Source organism: Uloborus diversus, chromosome 4 (assembly GCF_026930045.1).
Source record: "Uloborus diversus isolate 005 chromosome 4, Udiv.v.3.1, whole genome shotgun sequence".
Classification (NCBI taxonomy): domain Eukaryota; kingdom Metazoa; phylum Arthropoda; class Arachnida; order Araneae; family Uloboridae; genus Uloborus; species Uloborus diversus.
In genome coordinates this window covers 153,191,459-153,210,236 of record NC_072734.1, presented here as the reverse complement: position 1 = coordinate 153,210,236, position 18,778 = coordinate 153,191,459, and the positions used below count along the sequence as shown (strand labels likewise).

At 33.9% G+C, this 18,778-nt stretch overlaps 1 protein-coding gene across 1 annotated transcript in view; it reads right to left on the bottom strand.

Moving 5' to 3' along the window:
* LOC129219699 (eukaryotic translation initiation factor 5B-like) overlaps nt 1-18,778 on the bottom strand; it is a 75,484-nt gene that overhangs the window by 8,737 nt on the left and 47,969 nt on the right. Inside the window, exons 17-19 of the mRNA XM_054853981.1 lie at nt 7,766-7,897; nt 7,545-7,621; nt 5,516-5,819 (exon numbers count right to left, since the gene is read on the bottom strand). Coding sequence (XP_054709956.1) covers nt 5,516-5,819; nt 7,545-7,621; nt 7,766-7,897 — 513 coding nt within the window. The remainder of the gene's footprint in view (nt 1-5,515; nt 5,820-7,544; nt 7,622-7,765; nt 7,898-18,778) is intronic.

The window sequence follows — 18,778 nt, the reverse complement described above, 5'->3', positions numbered from 1 at the left end:
ATGCTTCTTTTTTTTTGACTGTTGTATAATGGTAGAGAAAGAACAACAGCCCAAAAAAAAAAAGGAAAAAAGGAAGAAAAACAAAGACACTGTTTAATAACCAACTGATTTGTTTTTTTTTTTTTTTAAATTGAACATATAACTAAGATTTCAGCAATATTGCAATAATGTATGAATTAGGTACACTATACATAGTTAAAAGAAACTTTAAATTATGTTGTTTAATCATTCAAAAAAAAATTTGAGAATAAAAATAGGAAACAGTCAACAAATTACGCAATTAAAATGGAAAGATTGCACGTAGAAATTTTTTAGTCATGAAATTAAACGATAAAGGTAAGAGATAAATTACAATATTAAATCATAATAGGAATACTTTTGTACTTATTTAAAATTTATGAATAGAAACATTTGCATTTTTCATAAAAGCTATAACAGTGATATAATTTTTACTGAAAAAAGAAATAGCCATGAAAAGAGTGAGGTTCTTAAAACGCAGCTACAATAAACAAACTTGATATTTACTCCAAGTTAATAATAACTAAATACATATACTACTTGATCTTATGTTCGCACACATAATATTGAACAATTTGATTGTTTAAAATCTTTTATTAGGCACTACAAACATGTTGATATTAAATTTTTCAATTTAACAATAATTTGCTGAAATTTAAGAAATTGCTTAATAGAAAATCCTTGAAACTTTTCTATAACATATTATTAAAAATATGATGAAAACAAAAATAACTCGTTCATTGCTTTTATAAAAATACATGAAAATAGTTACTTACAATAGAAAATAATTGATCGCTATAAATGATGCAAAAAAGATGGCGCATTACGAAATAAAGATGAAACAAGAATGAGAAATACGCAAAATGACATTTCTCGAGCAAAATAAATACTATTTAAGAAATTTCTTGAAACGACGGGGGAGGGGCGGGGGTCACCCGCTGATTTTGGAGTAACTCACAACATTAAACTTCGTTTCCAACTTCGGCCTCATTTGTTCAGTACAGAACTGCTACCACCAACGCCTTGGAAGAGTTTCTGAGTCGACTTCAGCACTTCCGAAGAAAAAATTCAAAAGTTTCTTTGATTTCCGAATTATGTCATCATTCAAAACGTATTTAATCAATTTCTTACATTGATGCTCTAAATTACTCCTAAACAATAGAGTAAGTTCGAAAAACAAAATACCTAATTTTATGAATGGTGTTAATTTTAAACAACTCGGAAGTGCAACTCGAGTTTAAATTCAGAAATACAGGGAGGGGAAGGGGAGGGGCACGCAAGTGTTCTAAAAATTATCGTCGGTTCAACAGGAATCTAACAAAATGACACAAAACCGGTTTCGCCTTCTCATATTTGTTTCCACGGTCTCCAATTCGGCAATATACACTCTATAACAAAATGAACAGTTTGATCTCTGGCGCATCCAGCAGATGTACATAAAGAGCAGTTCTTCAACAGTTGTTAAAACTTTCGGATTGATTGCGATTCAGATTACCTTTCAACAACATAAAAATGCCTCGCTGCATGGTTCGTGCTCATTACAAGCAAACTGCCAGAGTTTAAACAAGGTCATATCATTGGATTGAAAGAGGCCGGTTGGTCAAATCAGAGAATCTCTCGTCATTTGAGTCGAAGTGATGCGGCGATTCGAAGATGCTGGCAAGGATGAGTGGAAAATGTCAGAGTTCAGCGTCAGGATGTTAGCGGTCGACCTGGGGTCACAACAAAATCGTGATGACAGAGTGATTGTCCGATCAGCTATCACATTGCTTTCTTCATCTGTATGAACCATCAGACGTTCAACCCAAACACCAGTGTCCATCATGACCATTTACAGACGGTTGCGACAACAAAATCTACTCTCCCGCTGACAATTATGCCACCTGCCAATGACGCCTACACACTGCCGAGCCAGATCAAAGTGGTGCATGGCTCGATCAGATTGGAATGGTGCCGACTGGTGATGTCTAGTCTTTAGCGACGAATCCCAATTCCAACTGTCTCATGACGATCATCAAAGACGTGTTTGGAGACACCCAGGGCAGAGGAGGGATCCTGGTTTCACTTTTGCACGCCACATTGGCCCTCAAAAAGGCATTATGGTCTGGGGTGCCATTTCCTTTGATAACCGGACCCCTTTGGTCGTTATTAGAGGTACACTTACTGCACAGTGGTACGTCGACAACATCCTAAGAACTGTTTTGTTGCCGTTCCTTTTGCAGTACCCTCGGCTGGTTTTCAGCAGGACAATGCCAGATAACATATGGCATGTGTTGCTATGAACTGTCTGAAAGCTTGTCAAATTCTTCGGTGGCCTGCCAGATCGTCAGATCTCTCTCCCATTGAGCATCTCTGGGATATGTTGGGATGACTAGATGCATCTGGCAAGGAATGTTGAAAACCTCGTACGACAACTGGAGCGAATTTGACCGGAAATACCGCAGGACAACCTCCGGGAGCTTTATCGGTGTTTCCAACGTTGTGCTTAAGCTTGTATGCATAGGCTAGAGGCGGGTCAATACCTCATTGAACTCGTTACTGTAACTCTGACATAAATTATTCAATTGTTCTAAGAATTTAATCATTTACTATTCTATGCATTGTCTTCCTATCCACCAATTTTCATCTTAATCGGATCACTCCTTCTTGGTGCTTCGATTTTTTTGTTATAGAGTGTATCACCAAATGATCGTCAGTCTGAGACGCTATATTAGTTTTGTACTGAAATAAGTAATTAATAGCCACAAAAAAAAAAAAAAAAAAAAGAGTAAATAAGGTTTTTAGAACACCCAATCGAAAACAAAAAGGGAAGTGCATAACTGGAACGTACGCACACCCCACATGCGAAATTCGGACCTTCTTCAGCTTACCATTTTTGAGTTATGACTTATGAGAGATACATACGTACATCCAGACGCAAGAAACAATGCAATAATTAACTTGTTTGGTACCTGAATGCAGTATTAAAAACTCTTTCAGGGGTGGCTAAAATAGAAATTCATACCGAAGTTTAAATAAACAATTTTATATGAAAACAATAACTCCCTTTACTCTGCATTAAAAAATAAAACAGCAAAGGTCTTTTTTTTTTTCAAAAACATCGGCCAATTCCATCGGCTTTTCGATGTTTTTAAGGCCGATGGGCAGATGTTTGCTGCAAGTTAGCATCGGCCGCCGATGCCGATGGCTAAATTGTTGAACCATCGGCGCTGATGCATCAGTCGAGTCCTACTGAAGCATAATAATAGTAGTACAGTATAACCTCAATTTAACGATTGTCAAGGTACTGGAAAAAGTCATCGTTAAATCAAGGAGCCTAGACACTTAATACAGTCACATCCGCACCAGTGAAATGTATCATTAAATTGAGGGAATTGTTAAATCCGGTATTGTTAAATCAAAGTTAAACTGTACTCTTGTTATTAATATTGTAGTATTTAAGTTATTTGATATATTCTCAAAAGACAAGATTTTTAAAGCAATTCTCCCTAATAAAAAACGAAACTTCAGTCCTGTGACTGTCTGCTAATCGAAGGTACTACTGCACAATCATCTAACCCAAAACAGATGAAAGTTTCTTTTCTTATTTGTACTATTAAGTTATCAATAAATTTTAAGTTCTGGCACTAATACTTCTTTGCTGCTCTCTTGTCATTTGTGATTTTGAAAGTGAAAACGCAAGTTAACAACTAATCAACCCTATTTTTCACTTTTTCTTTGATTATTCAAAAATATTTTGCATCAAAAAGAAGGTTAAAAAGAAATTTTTATTGCACCATTCTAATTGTTATAAACAGGTGCAACTGTAAAAGAATTTAATTTTTGAACCTTAAGGAACCAAGTAAAAAACATGGCGACACTCTCGCTCCTACACTATGATATCTGCAATGGCAATTTTTAACTTAACACTAGAAAGACGGCATTTTGCGTATACCCAGAAAGACTAGCAGCGGTCACTTTGACCGCCATACTGAAAAGATTGGAAATTCCCTCCTTTCGGGATTTATAACCATAGAAAATATTTGTTTTAATATGTCAGAATTCGATTTAACAATTTAATCGTAATATAGTCTGCACATAAGTCTCAGATAGCTTTTTTTTTTTTAATTTTATGTTCGACCAAGTCAAATACATGCTTTACACAATTGGCATTGGGAAAGAGCAAATTTGTACAAAAAAGAGGAAAATTTTTTCGCATGTAATAACTACCAAGTACTATAATCAACCATGCATGTGTTTGGTGTAAAAAATATCTAAATAAGGCAAGATACCGAACATTACTATCTTTTACAGTATTTCGAAATACTTATGTTATCAGGTCACCTGTATATTAGCCGTTAACAGTTTTTTTTTGGTAATCAGAAAAATGCTAGTAGATTTATTTCCGCATAGTTTAATTTCACGCAATTTTAATCTTTTTCCTGAGGTAGATACTTATTTACATGCAGCAAAATTGATCAGTGGAGGTGACTTGGAGGAAATTAGAGAAATATTTGATTTTTATGTTTTTGAAATTTCCCCCTTTTTTTTAGGCGTCGGGCCCTTTTTCCCTTTTCTTTCACTGCTTTTTATATATTGATCATCAGTTTTTATCGGTGAAGTTTCTTCTGATTCTAACTCAGAAGAACAATCCTTTTCTGCAAATATTGGCTCTGAAAAATATTCGCAATAATCTCATGAAAGCTAACTATTCTCATCGCTAGGAATATGTTTCTCTTCAGATAAGTCAAGACTGTTCATTCGAACCATAATCCATTTTAGATAAATCTGCAACAGTTTCAGGAATTAACGTTCCTATAAGTTTTGCTTGTCAACGGTTCTTCTTGACATCATAAAGATAATTATGTGACTGAGCACTTCATTATCATCTAAGAAAACAAATGTCAATGCTTCAAGCAAAGCACATGTTTTGGTGCACAAAAGTATTCCAGCAAACATTTTTGGAATTTATCTGTGTATATTTACTTCTTTTTAGACACAAAGTAATTTCATGTGTCCAGTCACATGCTTTTCAAATTTACCTTTCTCAACTTTCCCCCCTGTGCAGATAGCAGAAAACTGAAACCATGCAACCAGCAGGTGTTTTGCATTTTCCTATCAGTTCAAAGAATAAAACCTAACCAGCAGATGCTACTCAAACTCAAAAGAACATTACTTACCCTGATAACTCACAATAGTCCATAGTACACACAACTGATAAGAGAAAAAAGAAGAAAACGGATGCATAAAGAAAAAGTCACTTAGTGGTCAAAATGACTGTAGTCAGTCTTTCTAGGTATAAACATTTATAGCGACTATAATAATAACCCTAAAGAAAAAAAAATTACTGTTGTAAGTTTTAATAAATAGTTAGGAAAAGTCACTGAAGGAAAGAGAATTTGAAAATCAAACGCAGCAAATATGGGCATTTGAAAATAGTTTGCGGTCAAAATGACCGCTTCCGTCTTTCTAGTGTTAATTAGCTAACAAATGCACTTAGGACAAGAAATATTTATACCTCTTTGGATGGAACACATAGCATAGTTCCTTCCTTAAGTATGCCTGCTTCAACAGAGACACCAACAACAATAGGATCACGAGAGTTAAAAACAAACTGTGGAAGAATTTTCAGCTTGCATGGGAATACAGCAGCACTTTTGTACATTTCTCTATTCTTTTCTTTAAGCTCTGTCCTGTATTTTACAAACATATCAAACAAGTGGTAAATAATGTTTGCATGAAAAATCTTAATGTTAAGAGAATCTGCCAATTCTTGAGCTTCTCTTTCAATTCTAACATCAAATGCAAGAATTACAGCAAATCTAGAAGAAAATGAATCATAAGTCAAAATTTCAAAAGAATAGCCCCCAAAATTAATATTAAAAATTAATCCATCAAGTTACATGGGATTCAGAACAGCAAACAAACAGATATCTGAGTAAAAGCAAACAGTTTTACTGAAAGCCTCTTCTTCTGCACAATGTTATTTTCAGACAATTAATTCTCTTAATTTTTTTCAGAATGCATTTTTGAAACAATTTATTTTTATTGCTACACTGGAAAAAAAAAAAACCTTGAATTTTGTATGATTGAGGTAGTGAGAAGCAAAGGGATGCAAGTGGCAAAATTAAAAATTTGGAGATAACCAGCAGAAATAATAGGTGAACCCTTTCGATGTTTTAGATTAGAAAAACGAGCTGATTAGTGCATCACATGACTTCCTTTTACTCCAATTTAATGTCATTTCCCCATTAGGTGAACCCCTCCTCTGTCTTGAGGCAAGAGATAGTACTACTATAGTACTAGTATCTCTGGTAGGTCTCGCTGCATAGCATGATTTAGAAAAAAAATTCAATGAAATCCTACCTAGGATGTGATCTTTAAATGCCTTTTACTCAAAACTTGAAAATGTCCACTTACATCTCTTTGCTTCTCACTGCCTCAATTTTACTCTATAACAAAAACACTTACCCTACATTTTCCGAAGTATAATCAACAGATAATATGTTGTGTCCTATAATTAGGCACTATATGATATGCTGATTAATACAATAAATAATTGAAAGGCTTGTTGCATAAAGGAGGTAACTCCAATTTCAATATTTAAAAAAAAATCTGCATTAAAGCTAAAAACAATAATCCACTTTTCTCTTTTTCGTATTTTAATAATTCCCCTTAAACGCTTTTCAAGAGTTACAGATGAGACATTAATAAAAAAAAAAAATTAGAATATGATTTGGTGTTTAAACTTTCTCGTTGGGCATCCTGCGATTCCCTCGGGCAACATGGAAGTAGCAAAATTCGCACAGCCTGTGATTTCCATGAGGATGCACTTTTGTCGTCTATTTAACTGTGCAACCAGCTCGTTCCTTGTTCATACTTTCATTCATTCTTTTTCACGGTGTTTAATTGTTTATTTTGATGCGGGCTAATAGATGAAGTTACTTGTCTACATTTCTGCTAAATAAACAAGAATTTGACATTTGTGTAGCATGTAGTTAGTTTTTTTTTTTTTTGCATATTTTGACACCAAAGTATTTGTAGATTTGAAATATGTTGTTTAAAAAATACCTAATTTTTGAACATATTTTGATTTTAAAAAAATGTAGCAATAGGGTCACATTAGGGTTGTTCATTAGAAATTAATAAAAATAAATTCCATTACAACATACAAATCAATTGAGATATTATTAAAATTGTATTTAAAAATAGTTTTAAACATACACAAAAGAAAGAAATTCGCATAAATATAGCATAAAATTACCCTTCACTTTTTTTTATTCAAATTCCCCTTTTTATTTCTTGATACTAGAATTTCCTCTAAGCTGTACAACACTTAGTCGTAAATAATTTTGATAAAAGTAATATATCACAGTAAATGAAAAGTGCTTAAAATTGCAATAAATACTATTTCTACTCATATACGCATTTCCCAAAGTGTTTCATGAAAACATGTTTATGCAACAAAACAATACCACAATCAAAATATTACTACAAAAAACTTCAAAACTGATGATTATACCACAAATCTCATAAGTGACACTTACGTAGGATCATGCTCCAACATTGCAGAACACTTCATCACGTCTTTTTTAGTCACTGGGCCTATTCGAACTCCAGACACCTGAAGAATTATTGTCTTCATTTAATAAATATTGCAAATTTAAGCCTCACTGATTATGGAATTAATGAAATTAACAGCAGGTACAAAGGTTTACCAATAATACATAAGATTATTTCAAACTGAAACAAAAGATCAAAAACCTACAGGAATTTTGGACTCTGATAAAAACTCCATCAAAGCTTCAAGGGAACCTAAAGTTGAAGTTTGGACATACACTCCCATGCCAGTAACCTTGATTGAATTCATCGTCTCACGGAACATGGTGGCAATTTCTTCCTAATAAAATGAGTGATTAAAATAATTAAATAAAAATAAATCCATTATTAGTAGAAACATAATAAAATTGATGAATGTAATTTAAAATGAAGAACTGTTAGTTTACAATAAAAAAAAGTAATCAAAAAAAAATGACAATATCCATTTACAGTTTAAATTTAAAAAGATTTTGCATGTTTCAGAGCAAAAAAAAAAAATAATAATAAATAAATAAAATAAATAAAACAACTACTTTAACTTTTACAGATTATGCAAGCCACAAAATATGCTCACTAGCTCAATTTATATTTAAAATTATGTCTGCGCCAATATGCAAATGCGCTGTCCGCAGAGGGCAGCACAGGTGACTGTAGACATAAAACGGCTAAGCTCCATGAGAAAAAAAAGTTCCTACCTGATGTATCTTAACCACATTGGACACTCGTCCATTACACTGCATGTTGCAGTACTTTCATAAAACCAAGAACGGTTTCAATTTTATTTATAATGTTATTTTATTTTAATTTACTGTACATACGCTAAGTTAAATATAATACTTTTAAGTAAATCCTAGTTTTCTTGACTACAATCATTACAAGAGCAAACATTTGGAGGCACCAGGCGAGATCATATGGATTCTACTCGAGGATTCAACATTTAAAGAATTCAAAGATAAGTATATCTTTTCAATCAAATAGTTTGACTTTGGTTACTATTCGTCATTCAAAATGACCGGCAATAGTGCTGAAGATAAAACTTCACAAATTCAACACGGCACTGATGAAAAAGCCGTTAAAATGCTTCGTGGACGAGCCAAAGCGGCTCTAACTAGAATAACTAACTTCATTAATGTCGAAGGACAAATATTTGATAAATTTGATTTAAGAAACAAACTTGAAAGATTAGATTCTATATTCATTGAATTTAACAAAGCTGATTCAGAATTGCCGGAAGAACTTTCGGAAATCGAACAGTTCGAAGAAACGTATTATGCAACCAAAGTCAAGCTACAAAAAGCTCTTGAAACTGTATCTGTGAATTTAAATCCAGTGCAAATTGAAAATAATGATTGTATGCCTATAGGTAATTCAATAAGTAATAATTTTAAGCTACCCAAGTTAAACATTGAATCTTTTACTGGTCAATATCAAGACTGGCCTTCATTCAAAGATTTGTATCTTTCATTAGTGCATAAAAATAATAGGCTTTCAAACATTCAAAAATTTCAATATCTTAAAGGGCTTTTGTGTTTTGAACCAGCAAGTATAATCAAGCATATTCCTATATCGGAAACTGGTTATACTGAAGCTTGGGATAAACTGTTAGCTCGCTATGATAATAAGAAACAAATAATTTCTTCTTTAATTAAAACCTTCATGGATCAACCAGATATTGTTAACGCTAACTGTGCTAATTTGCGCAATCTCACTGATACTTCTGACGAAGTTATCAGAGGTCTAAAATCTATAGATTCTAAAGCAGATTCTAGAGATATTTGGCTAATTTATATTTTATTACAAAAATTGGATAGCAAGACACGGGAAGAATGGGCGAAACATACAACTAAGGAAGAATTTCCTACATTTGAAATGTTTCTGGAGTTTCTAAATAATAAATGTGTATCTTTGGAATTATGCAATTCAAACGAATGCAATGAAATTAGAAATTCATCCAGAAGTAATAAAAATAGTGCATCTAATAGATGTATAAAATGTAAAGACACTTCTCATTATTTGTCAAAATGTCCGAAATTTAAAGAAATGAATGTAAAAGAACGCAAGCAATTCGTGAATAAATTCAAATTGTGCTTTAATTGTTTATCTAACAAGCATTCGGATATTCAATCATGCAATTCTTCTTATTCATGTCATTTTTGCAAACGCAAACATCATTCACTTCTGCATGAAAGTTATGAGCAAAAGAATGTTTTCTCGAATGCATTTCATTCGAAAGGTTCAAGTCAAAACTTTCCGCAAATAAACTCTAGTGTACAACAAACTGATATCCCAACACGAAACGAAAAAAGCGTATCTGTGAATGCCGTTAGAGCTGCATTTGTGTTATCACCTACAGCTTGTGTTTTTGTCAAAGATGTTAGCGGGGAATCGAGAACCTTAAGAATTTTGTGTGACTCAGGAAGCATGACTACGCTCCTATCCAACTCCTGTTTAAATTCTTTGGGATTAAAAAGAAAAAATGCACGTTTCCCTATCACTGGTCTTGCAGGTTCTAAAATTGGTTTAACTAAAGGCTGTGTTGAAGTCAATTTAAGTTCCAGATTCAACCCTGATATTACACTGCCCGTAAATGCGTTAATTCTAGATAAATTGACGGCCCCACTTCCAACTGAAGCAATTCAAAAGGAACATTTCGCACATTTAAGTAACATTAATTTAGCCGATGAAAACTTTTACCTTCCAAGTAAAGTGGATATGATTCTTGGTGCTGATTACCTATTCTCTATTTTCCTTCCGGGTCAGATAAATTGTTCGGAAAGTAATTTAATCGCTCAAAACTCAATTTTTGGTTTTTTAGTTTCGGGAAGCCTGCCAGAAAATCAGTCGAATTCAAATTCATCAACTAGCTTACACATTTACGAATTAAATGTTGATAGTGAGCTTAGAAAATTTTGGGAAATGGAAGAAGTATCAGTAGCGAAAAGTAAAATTCTTTCACCGGAAGAAGAATTCGTAGAAACACACTTTAAAGAAAATTATTCAACAAATTTCGATGGACGTTTTGTTGTGAAGTTACCGTTTTTGAAGTCGAAAGCCGAGTTAGGCGATTCAAAACCCGCGGCTATTTCACGACTTTTTGCCATGGAACGAAAATTCAAATTCAATCCGGAATTCGAAAAACATTATAAAGAATTTATGCTCAACTACGAAGATTCAGGTCACATGTCGCCTTTAACAAAGAATTCAGATATTCTTCTAAAAAATGAACAGTGTTTTTTGCCTCATCACGCTGTTTTCAAGCCATCTAGTACCACTACAAAATTACGCGTAGTTTTTGACGCATCTTGTAAAACTTCAAACGGAACTTCGCTAAATTCAATTTTAGGAGTGGGTCCCAAATTACAACGAGATATTTTTGAAATATTGCTAAACTTCAGATTTCCAAAAATAGTTTTCACTGCGGACATTGAGAAAATGTACCGTCAAATTTTAATATCGGACGAAGATCAACCTTATCAACAAATTGTTTGGCGATACAATGCCGAAGATAAAATACAAACGTACAGGTTAAAAACTGTAACGTACGGTTTAGCTTCCGCCTCATTCCTAGCTACCAGATGTATCAAACAAATTGCTCTTGATACACCTAATCCTAAAATATCACGCATTTTACAAGAAGACGTATATATGGATGATCTTTTGTCAGGTTCGAGTAATTTTTCAGACGCAATTTCAATTTGCAAAAATATTGCGTCAATTTTACAATCCTACGGATTTAACTTGAGAAAATGGAATTCAAATTCTTCCAAATTCCTTGAAGAATTTCCCGAGCAATGTTCCTCGGAAACAAGCTTTGAAATCAATCGTGATGCACACGTTAGTTCTAAAGTGTTAGGTTTATTTTGGAATTCAACAAATGATACATTTGCATTCAAGGTTAATTTATCACTTTCACCACCCTACACTAAAAGACGGATTCTATCGGGGTCTGCACGTATTTTCGATCCTTTGGGATTACTTGCACCTTGTGTAGTTACAATCAAAATATTCTATCAAAAGTTGTGGCTTATCAAGGGGGATTGGGATTCACCCATTCCGAAGTTAATGGAAACCGAATGGTTAAAGTTTCAGGCATCATTCAACGAAATAAATGATATCATTATTCCTAGAAGTGTCACCATTGATTCAGAATGCGAAACTGAATTACATGGTTTTGCAGACGCGTCATCACTAGCATACGCGGCTGTGATTTACTGTCGTCAAACTGTCGACGGGTCCACAACAGTTTCACTGTTGGTTGCTAAAACTAAGGTTGCTCCACTCAAGCAAATCTCCATTCCTAGACTGGAATTATGTGCCGCGCACTTGTTATCAAAATTATTTCTCACTGTTCTCAACTCGTTGAAGAATTTCAATCTTCGCGTTTTCGCATGGACAGATTCAAAGGTAGTTCTTTCATGGCTATCTTCTCATCCACGTAAGTGGAAGACTTTTGTCGCAAATAGAATTTCTGAAACAATAGAAGTTCTACCCCCAGCTCACTGGAATTTCGTATCCTCCAGAGAGAACCCTTCAGACATCGCTTCACGTGGTATCGACCCTAAATGTCTACTAAATTGCGATCTGTGGTGGCATGGCCCGCACTGGCTACATTCAAATCAAATGCATTGGCCTACGGCTGAATTACATTCTACAGACGTTGTTAGCGCAGTTAAAGCTGAGGAAAAATCAAATCCAATGTTTAACTTTCATGCTAGTTCAACAAATGACCTATTCGTTCGTCTAGTCGAAAAATATTCATCATTATCGAAAATTATTCGCATCTTGGCATATTGCTACAGATTTATTAATCTTTGTAAAAAAAGAATCGGATTCAATATTGCTTCTTGCAATACCCTCGGTTCACTCACTTCTGCAGAAACAAGGGCTGCAGAAGAAAAACTCATTCACTGGGTTCAAGACACACATTTTTCTGAAGAGAAAAAATGCATTCGGCTTCAAAAGCCACTGAAAAGACGCAGTCCTTTGCGGTCACTTTTCCCATTCATAGACGGAAACGGTCTCTTACGGGTGGGAGGTCGGTTACAGAACGCCGACTTACCCATGAACAGGAAACATCCTATCATTATCCCATCAAAACACAGATTTAGTGAACTGTTAATTCGCGAAAAACACGTAGCTTATTTGCATGCTGGTCCTACCTTATTATCTCATATATTAAGGCAATCATATTGGATAATAGGAGGAAAAAGATTGATCAACAAATGTGTTAATGAATGCATAAAATGTCATAGATTCAAAACTGGTAACAGTTCACAACTCATGGGCAATCTGCCTAAACCACGAGTGACTTTAGAAAGAGCTTTCTTTCATTCTGGAATAGATTACGCCGGACCTGTTTCTATAAAATTTAGTAAAGGTCGAGGTGCTAAAGTTACGAAAGGTTATATTGCACTTTTTATTTGCCTGTCCACTAAGGCATTACACATCGAAGTAGTAAGCGATCTGACAACAGAAGCTTTCATCGCTGCTTTGCGACGCTTTAGTGCTCGCCGTGGCACCCCTCGCCACGTATACAGCGACAACGCCACTAATTTTCATGGAGCTCATCGAAAATTGAATGAGATAGAACAATCCTGGCTCAACGCTCTTAGCTCGGATCCTGTCGTTGATTACTTGACACAGTTCTCAATTGAATGGCATTTCATTCCTCCTTCTGCCCCTCATTTTGGAGGAATTTGGGAAGCAGGAATTCGATCTGTAAAGTTTCACCTCAAACGAGTTATAGGAGAAACAGCTCTAACCTTCGAAGAGCTAACTACATTAACTGCTCAAATTGAAGCACTTCTGAATTCACGTCCAATCACATGTGTTGACGTCAATGATACCGACTCTATAAATGCTTTGACTCCTTCGCATTTCCTTACAGGTGATGTGATAAGTTCAATTCCGGATCCAGCAAACCTGAACGAGCATAGCTTCAAAGGAAAGTGGGAACTTATCCAGAATCTCCGCAAAGGCTTCTGGAAGCAGTGGTCAAAGGAGTACCTCTCATCTCTGCAGAGTCGTCAAAAGTGGACCACCCCTCATGCCAACATTCAAGTCAACGATATTGTGTTAGTGAAAGAAGCCTCATCACCTGGTTTGTGGCCCTTGGCTAGGGTTGTTGAAGTTCACCCGGGAGTGGACGACCTGGTCCGCGTTGCAACAGTAAAGACAGCTAAAGGGATCTTCCAGAGACCGATCTGCAAACTATCTCCTATTCCTATGTATCAGGACTCAAGTCCCTATCAAGACTCAATTCCTGATAGGGTGGGAGTATGTCTGCGCCAATATGCAAATGCGCTGTCCGCAGAGGGCAGCACAGGTGACTGTAGACATAAAACGGCTAAGCTCCATGAGAAAAAAAAGTTCCTACCTGATGTATCTTAACCACATTGGACACTCGTCCATTACACTGCATGTTGCAGTACTTTCATAAAACCAAGAACGGTTTCAATTTTATTTATAATGTTATTTTATTTTAATTTACTGTACATACGCTAAGTTAAATATAATACTTTTAAGTAAATCCTAGTTTTCTTGACTACAATCATTACAAGAGCAAACAATTATGTATTTTTTTCTCATTTTAAATTTTTAGAAGAGGCCTATTAATTTGAAGCTAAAATTATCAATACAGTACCCTTTGTCTCGGGTTAGGCACAGCATAGTCATCAAAATAGTGAAAAATGATTCAATGATCATAACAAAAAAAAAAAAAAAAAAGAAAGAAACAAACGAAAATGAGCTCACCAGCTTCAAACCAGGGTTTGTAATTCCTTTAGGAAAATCAAAAAGGTCAATTTTTTGAATTTAAATTTGCTTTTTTTTCATTTAAATCAGATACTATAAAAAAATTTTAAATTTTCCAAAATGTGTAGATATTAATTACTTTAAATTTATAAATATATTTCATAACACAATAAAAAGCAACTTTTTAGCTATTTTCATTTCATGGCAATAGCTATTTTTCAATAATAGGTATAAGTAGACCAGTTTTAAAACAAACGCTGATTCAAATTAAATTTAATGTGAAAGGTAATTGTTAAAACTTGACAATAAAGCAATCTGAACAAATGAATCCATTCAGCTTACTCCTAAAATAAGGATCTCTCTAAGGAAGTTCTCTAAATATTTTAAAAACTATAAATATGTTATAAGGTTTAGATGATGTGGTTTTGTTTTATACTTCGCTTAAAGATAAGGTTTCCATCATAATGTGTGTTTTAGTGTAAAATAATATGTTGAACAATTACTTTTGTTCAGGCCCGTGTACTGATTTTCATAAAGGGAGAGGTTTTAAAGCTTCTGCATCCTTACCTGAAGGGGGAGGGGGGAAGAGCTCAATTTCACACAAACTTTAGTTTTACGTTGAATTGTCAATCCCAGTATGGCATTTATACGTCGTGAAAGGACTGCTGCCCCCTCCCCTCGAAACATAATTCTGGCTGCACTAGTGACAGCAGTATTTGCTCACTTTAATCAAACCTTGTTTGTTTCTTTAAAAATCTGTGTTCTTCTTTTTAATAAAATCTGTTTACTATGGGGGATATTTCAATAAATATTAAAAAACTGCCCACAAATTCTTTTATAACGTAGCATGTATATTAGAACTTATATTCAGAAATAATGATTAATAAACTAAACAAGAACTTATTGCAGATGTAAATTACATTACCGAACACAATCAATGCTTCCACCATAGTTTTTAAATATTATTCTAGTTGGTAAAGCTCCAACAGTTCTAAATTGCAGAAATACTTCAGGGAGAATTATTTATTTTTTTAACATGCTGTACACAAACTTTACTTTAAATTTAATAAAGTCAACTATATATTTTCTTCAATTGACTTATTTTTTCCCTAATGGGACGGGTTTAATGCCTAAAACCATCCCCTTGGATATCCCTGCTTTTGCTGTTGTCGTGTGCCAGTTAGGCTGGCAATTTGGTGTGCACTGCTTCACTTTTCCGACTGTACCGTAATTTGGTGTGAAGTCCCGACTTCTACAGTTCACACATGCCATAAGGATCCATTTATAGGGATATATATATTATCCGATTATAACCGCAACCATTCACAGCATAACAACACATTCACACAAAGAAAGGAGAAGCACAGGAGAGACAAAGTACGTTTATGCCTGAGCCGAGATTCGAACCCGGACCTCCCTGTCGCAGTCAGACTTCTCTGACCACTAGACAAGCCATGCGGCACAATTACTTTTAACTATATTAGACATTTTGTATAAAAAAAACTGTAAATTTTTATTTTGTTCTGAACAGTAATTTTGGAATAAAAGCAAAATTGCTAGAGTCTGGAAATATGTGACTACACACGCACACAGAAAGAGGAATCTACACAGTTTTGCCTGTTGAAGTTAAGATTGTGTAATGCAGAGTAGTTAAATTTAGAGCAACCTATTCTAAAACTGCAAAATTAATTTATAAATATAAAATCAACTGATTTTGATCAATGATTTTATTAAAAAATCATTTGATTAAATTCAATTAATTTAAATCAATGATTTTTTTTAATTACTTGATTGAAATCATGATTTAAATCAGCTTGATTTAAATCAACAAACGCTGCTTCAAGCAGTTCAAGAATGAAATTACCCGACTTTTCTTGATCGTTTTAGAAAAAATTCCACGCTAACGGATGTCAAATAACATTATTATTAATCAGGGGTCGATCCAGGTTTTATTTTTTGGGTCCCCATTTTGTGAAGAAGCAAAATATTTTTGTGAATTTTCTTTATTTTTGTGAAAAAACAAAATATTTTTGTGAATTTTCTTTATTTTTGTAAAAACGAACTTCTTGTGATTTTTTTCTTGGAAAAGATTATATAAAAGCATTTTTAGCTGTCGTATCGTTATAGAAAAGCCCTAGACAGGTTTCAGGGGTGATTGCAAGTTCTTGAAGAATACCTGAAAGCTGCCTAGAGAAAATGCGCTGGGGGAGGGGGGAAGTAAGACCCTTAACATTTTATTCGTAATTTGACACACATTACATTTATTGTTTTTTACAAATATACATATGCAAGGCACACTTTCTTAAGGTGAAAGTCTCACAACAGATTTACTGTTTGCCCCTCTCAAATACTTTTAGATCAATGAAAATTGCACATGCTGCTGAACGTAATGATAACTCCCAATAAATACAACATGTACAGACTCAAAGATATCACATATTTCTTAACACAGAAGAATGTATGTGTTTGAAAAACTTAAAAGTATTTAAAACCCAAAATAATACTGCACCAGCATTCAGCGTTTTATTTTTTAACATTTGACGTTCTTACAGAGTAGGTATTTCGTTTAAAACTTTGCAATTTAATGATGTTAATAAATATATAAAGAAATTTTATTTGTTTGCCACTTAACAAGGTACAGTCAACATCAAAAATGCGAAAAATTCATTTACCATGGCGCATGTAAGGAAATCAAGATCTTCGAAAGAAATAAAAATATAAAAACAGCATATAAAAGAATTTTATTTTTAGTAAAGTTATTTTAGAATTGGATTTCGAAACTCAACACAAATTAATACTAAATATATATTGCGTAATCAAAGTAAAATTTAGGATTTTCCTGAAAACAACGGAATTTTGGTATTTTCAAAGATAAATGTTTTGAACTGAAATGTGGGATAAATACGTGGCATTCTTACCACAAGTTAGCAAATGTTTTTTCATTTCATTGTCATCTAAATTTACCCCCAAAAATCTAACTAGAGATTCAAAATTTTCAAAAATGACCCATTGCTTCATGATTATAAGTACAAAATTTGAATAAACTTACCAATCAATTTTCTGTTATTTTTATTTTATTTTATTATTTCTTTTTTGCTTCATATCCAGTCTCTTCACTTTCAGATTTTTTTGAGAATTCCTTCTTTTGCACTAGATTTTTGTATATTGACAGCCTCTCTGTGACTTTTGCTGCACTCATGTTTTTTTAAAACTCTATAGGGTAACAGCTTTTCTTGATATCAACTCCAATATTTACTCAAGGTTTGTTCAAATCACTAACATTCATGAAAGATGAACATATTTTGCACAAAAAACCCTTAGTTGAATAACTATAGTAAAGCCAGCTATACACCTTTTCATAATTTGCAATGTACTTTTTATTTATTGCATGCTTCTTATTTCCATTTGTACTCTCAAATACAATGCTTGAATCATTATTTGATGGCTCAATCTCAATATCATCATCAGTTGAAGTTGCTCCAGATTCACTTCCAGTATTTTCTGCTCAAAAATCGTTATACTTTCGCGAACTGCCTCACTGTCATTTGATGTACTATCTTTTACCGCATTTCCCGAGCCCTTCAAAACGGGAACATTTGCGTTACTGTTACTGCATGATGAAGTGGTGGTAGCGATTTTATCGGGGTTGTTAATTGCTGACTTGAAGAAATTCACAATATTTTGGGACCGAACGTTCGAAGAGCGAAATTTTTTAACATAATACGCTCATATTTTAATTTATTGAAGAATAATTTTCAACGAACAAGCAATCTCTCCAAGCTGAGATTATTGCGGCTGCTATCTCCAGCGCTTCATTATCCGCTAAAATTATCCATTATCCGCTCCCACACAAATTATAATGGAATAGAATATCAATTTATTCTTTGATGCGCCTAAAAAATGTCCTCTTAAACACGCGAAGGCGCGAACAAGCTAACTACGAAAAATATCGTCTGCGCTCCTGGATCGCAGACGATCTGTTACAAAAGAAAAATTAATACTGAGAAAGAAAACAAACTAGAATAATATACAATTACCACATTTTTTAAATTTATCGTCTGCAGATTACGCCATTCCCGCCACTTTTTAATAAAATCCCACTCAATAAAACTTCCTTTGCGCGCTGTTCCCGTTGCTCACTATTAGCGGACATGCGTTAAAAAATTCCGAAATTGCTCATCTGGAAGAAGACAGCAAAATTAAATAAAATGACCGACGATATTTTTCAGCTGGCATTGTATTTTATCAATAAAAGAAGTAATCTAGGAATTCAACTACAAAAAAAAAAAAAAAAAAACGATATTCTTTTGGTTTACTGTATGCTGTACGCTCAAACTAGCGTGACTTTGGAAGTTATCTTTTGCTCTTACGCGTACAGTCTACAAGAAAAATAGCAGGAAAGAAAAAATGAATAATGCATTTTAAACCA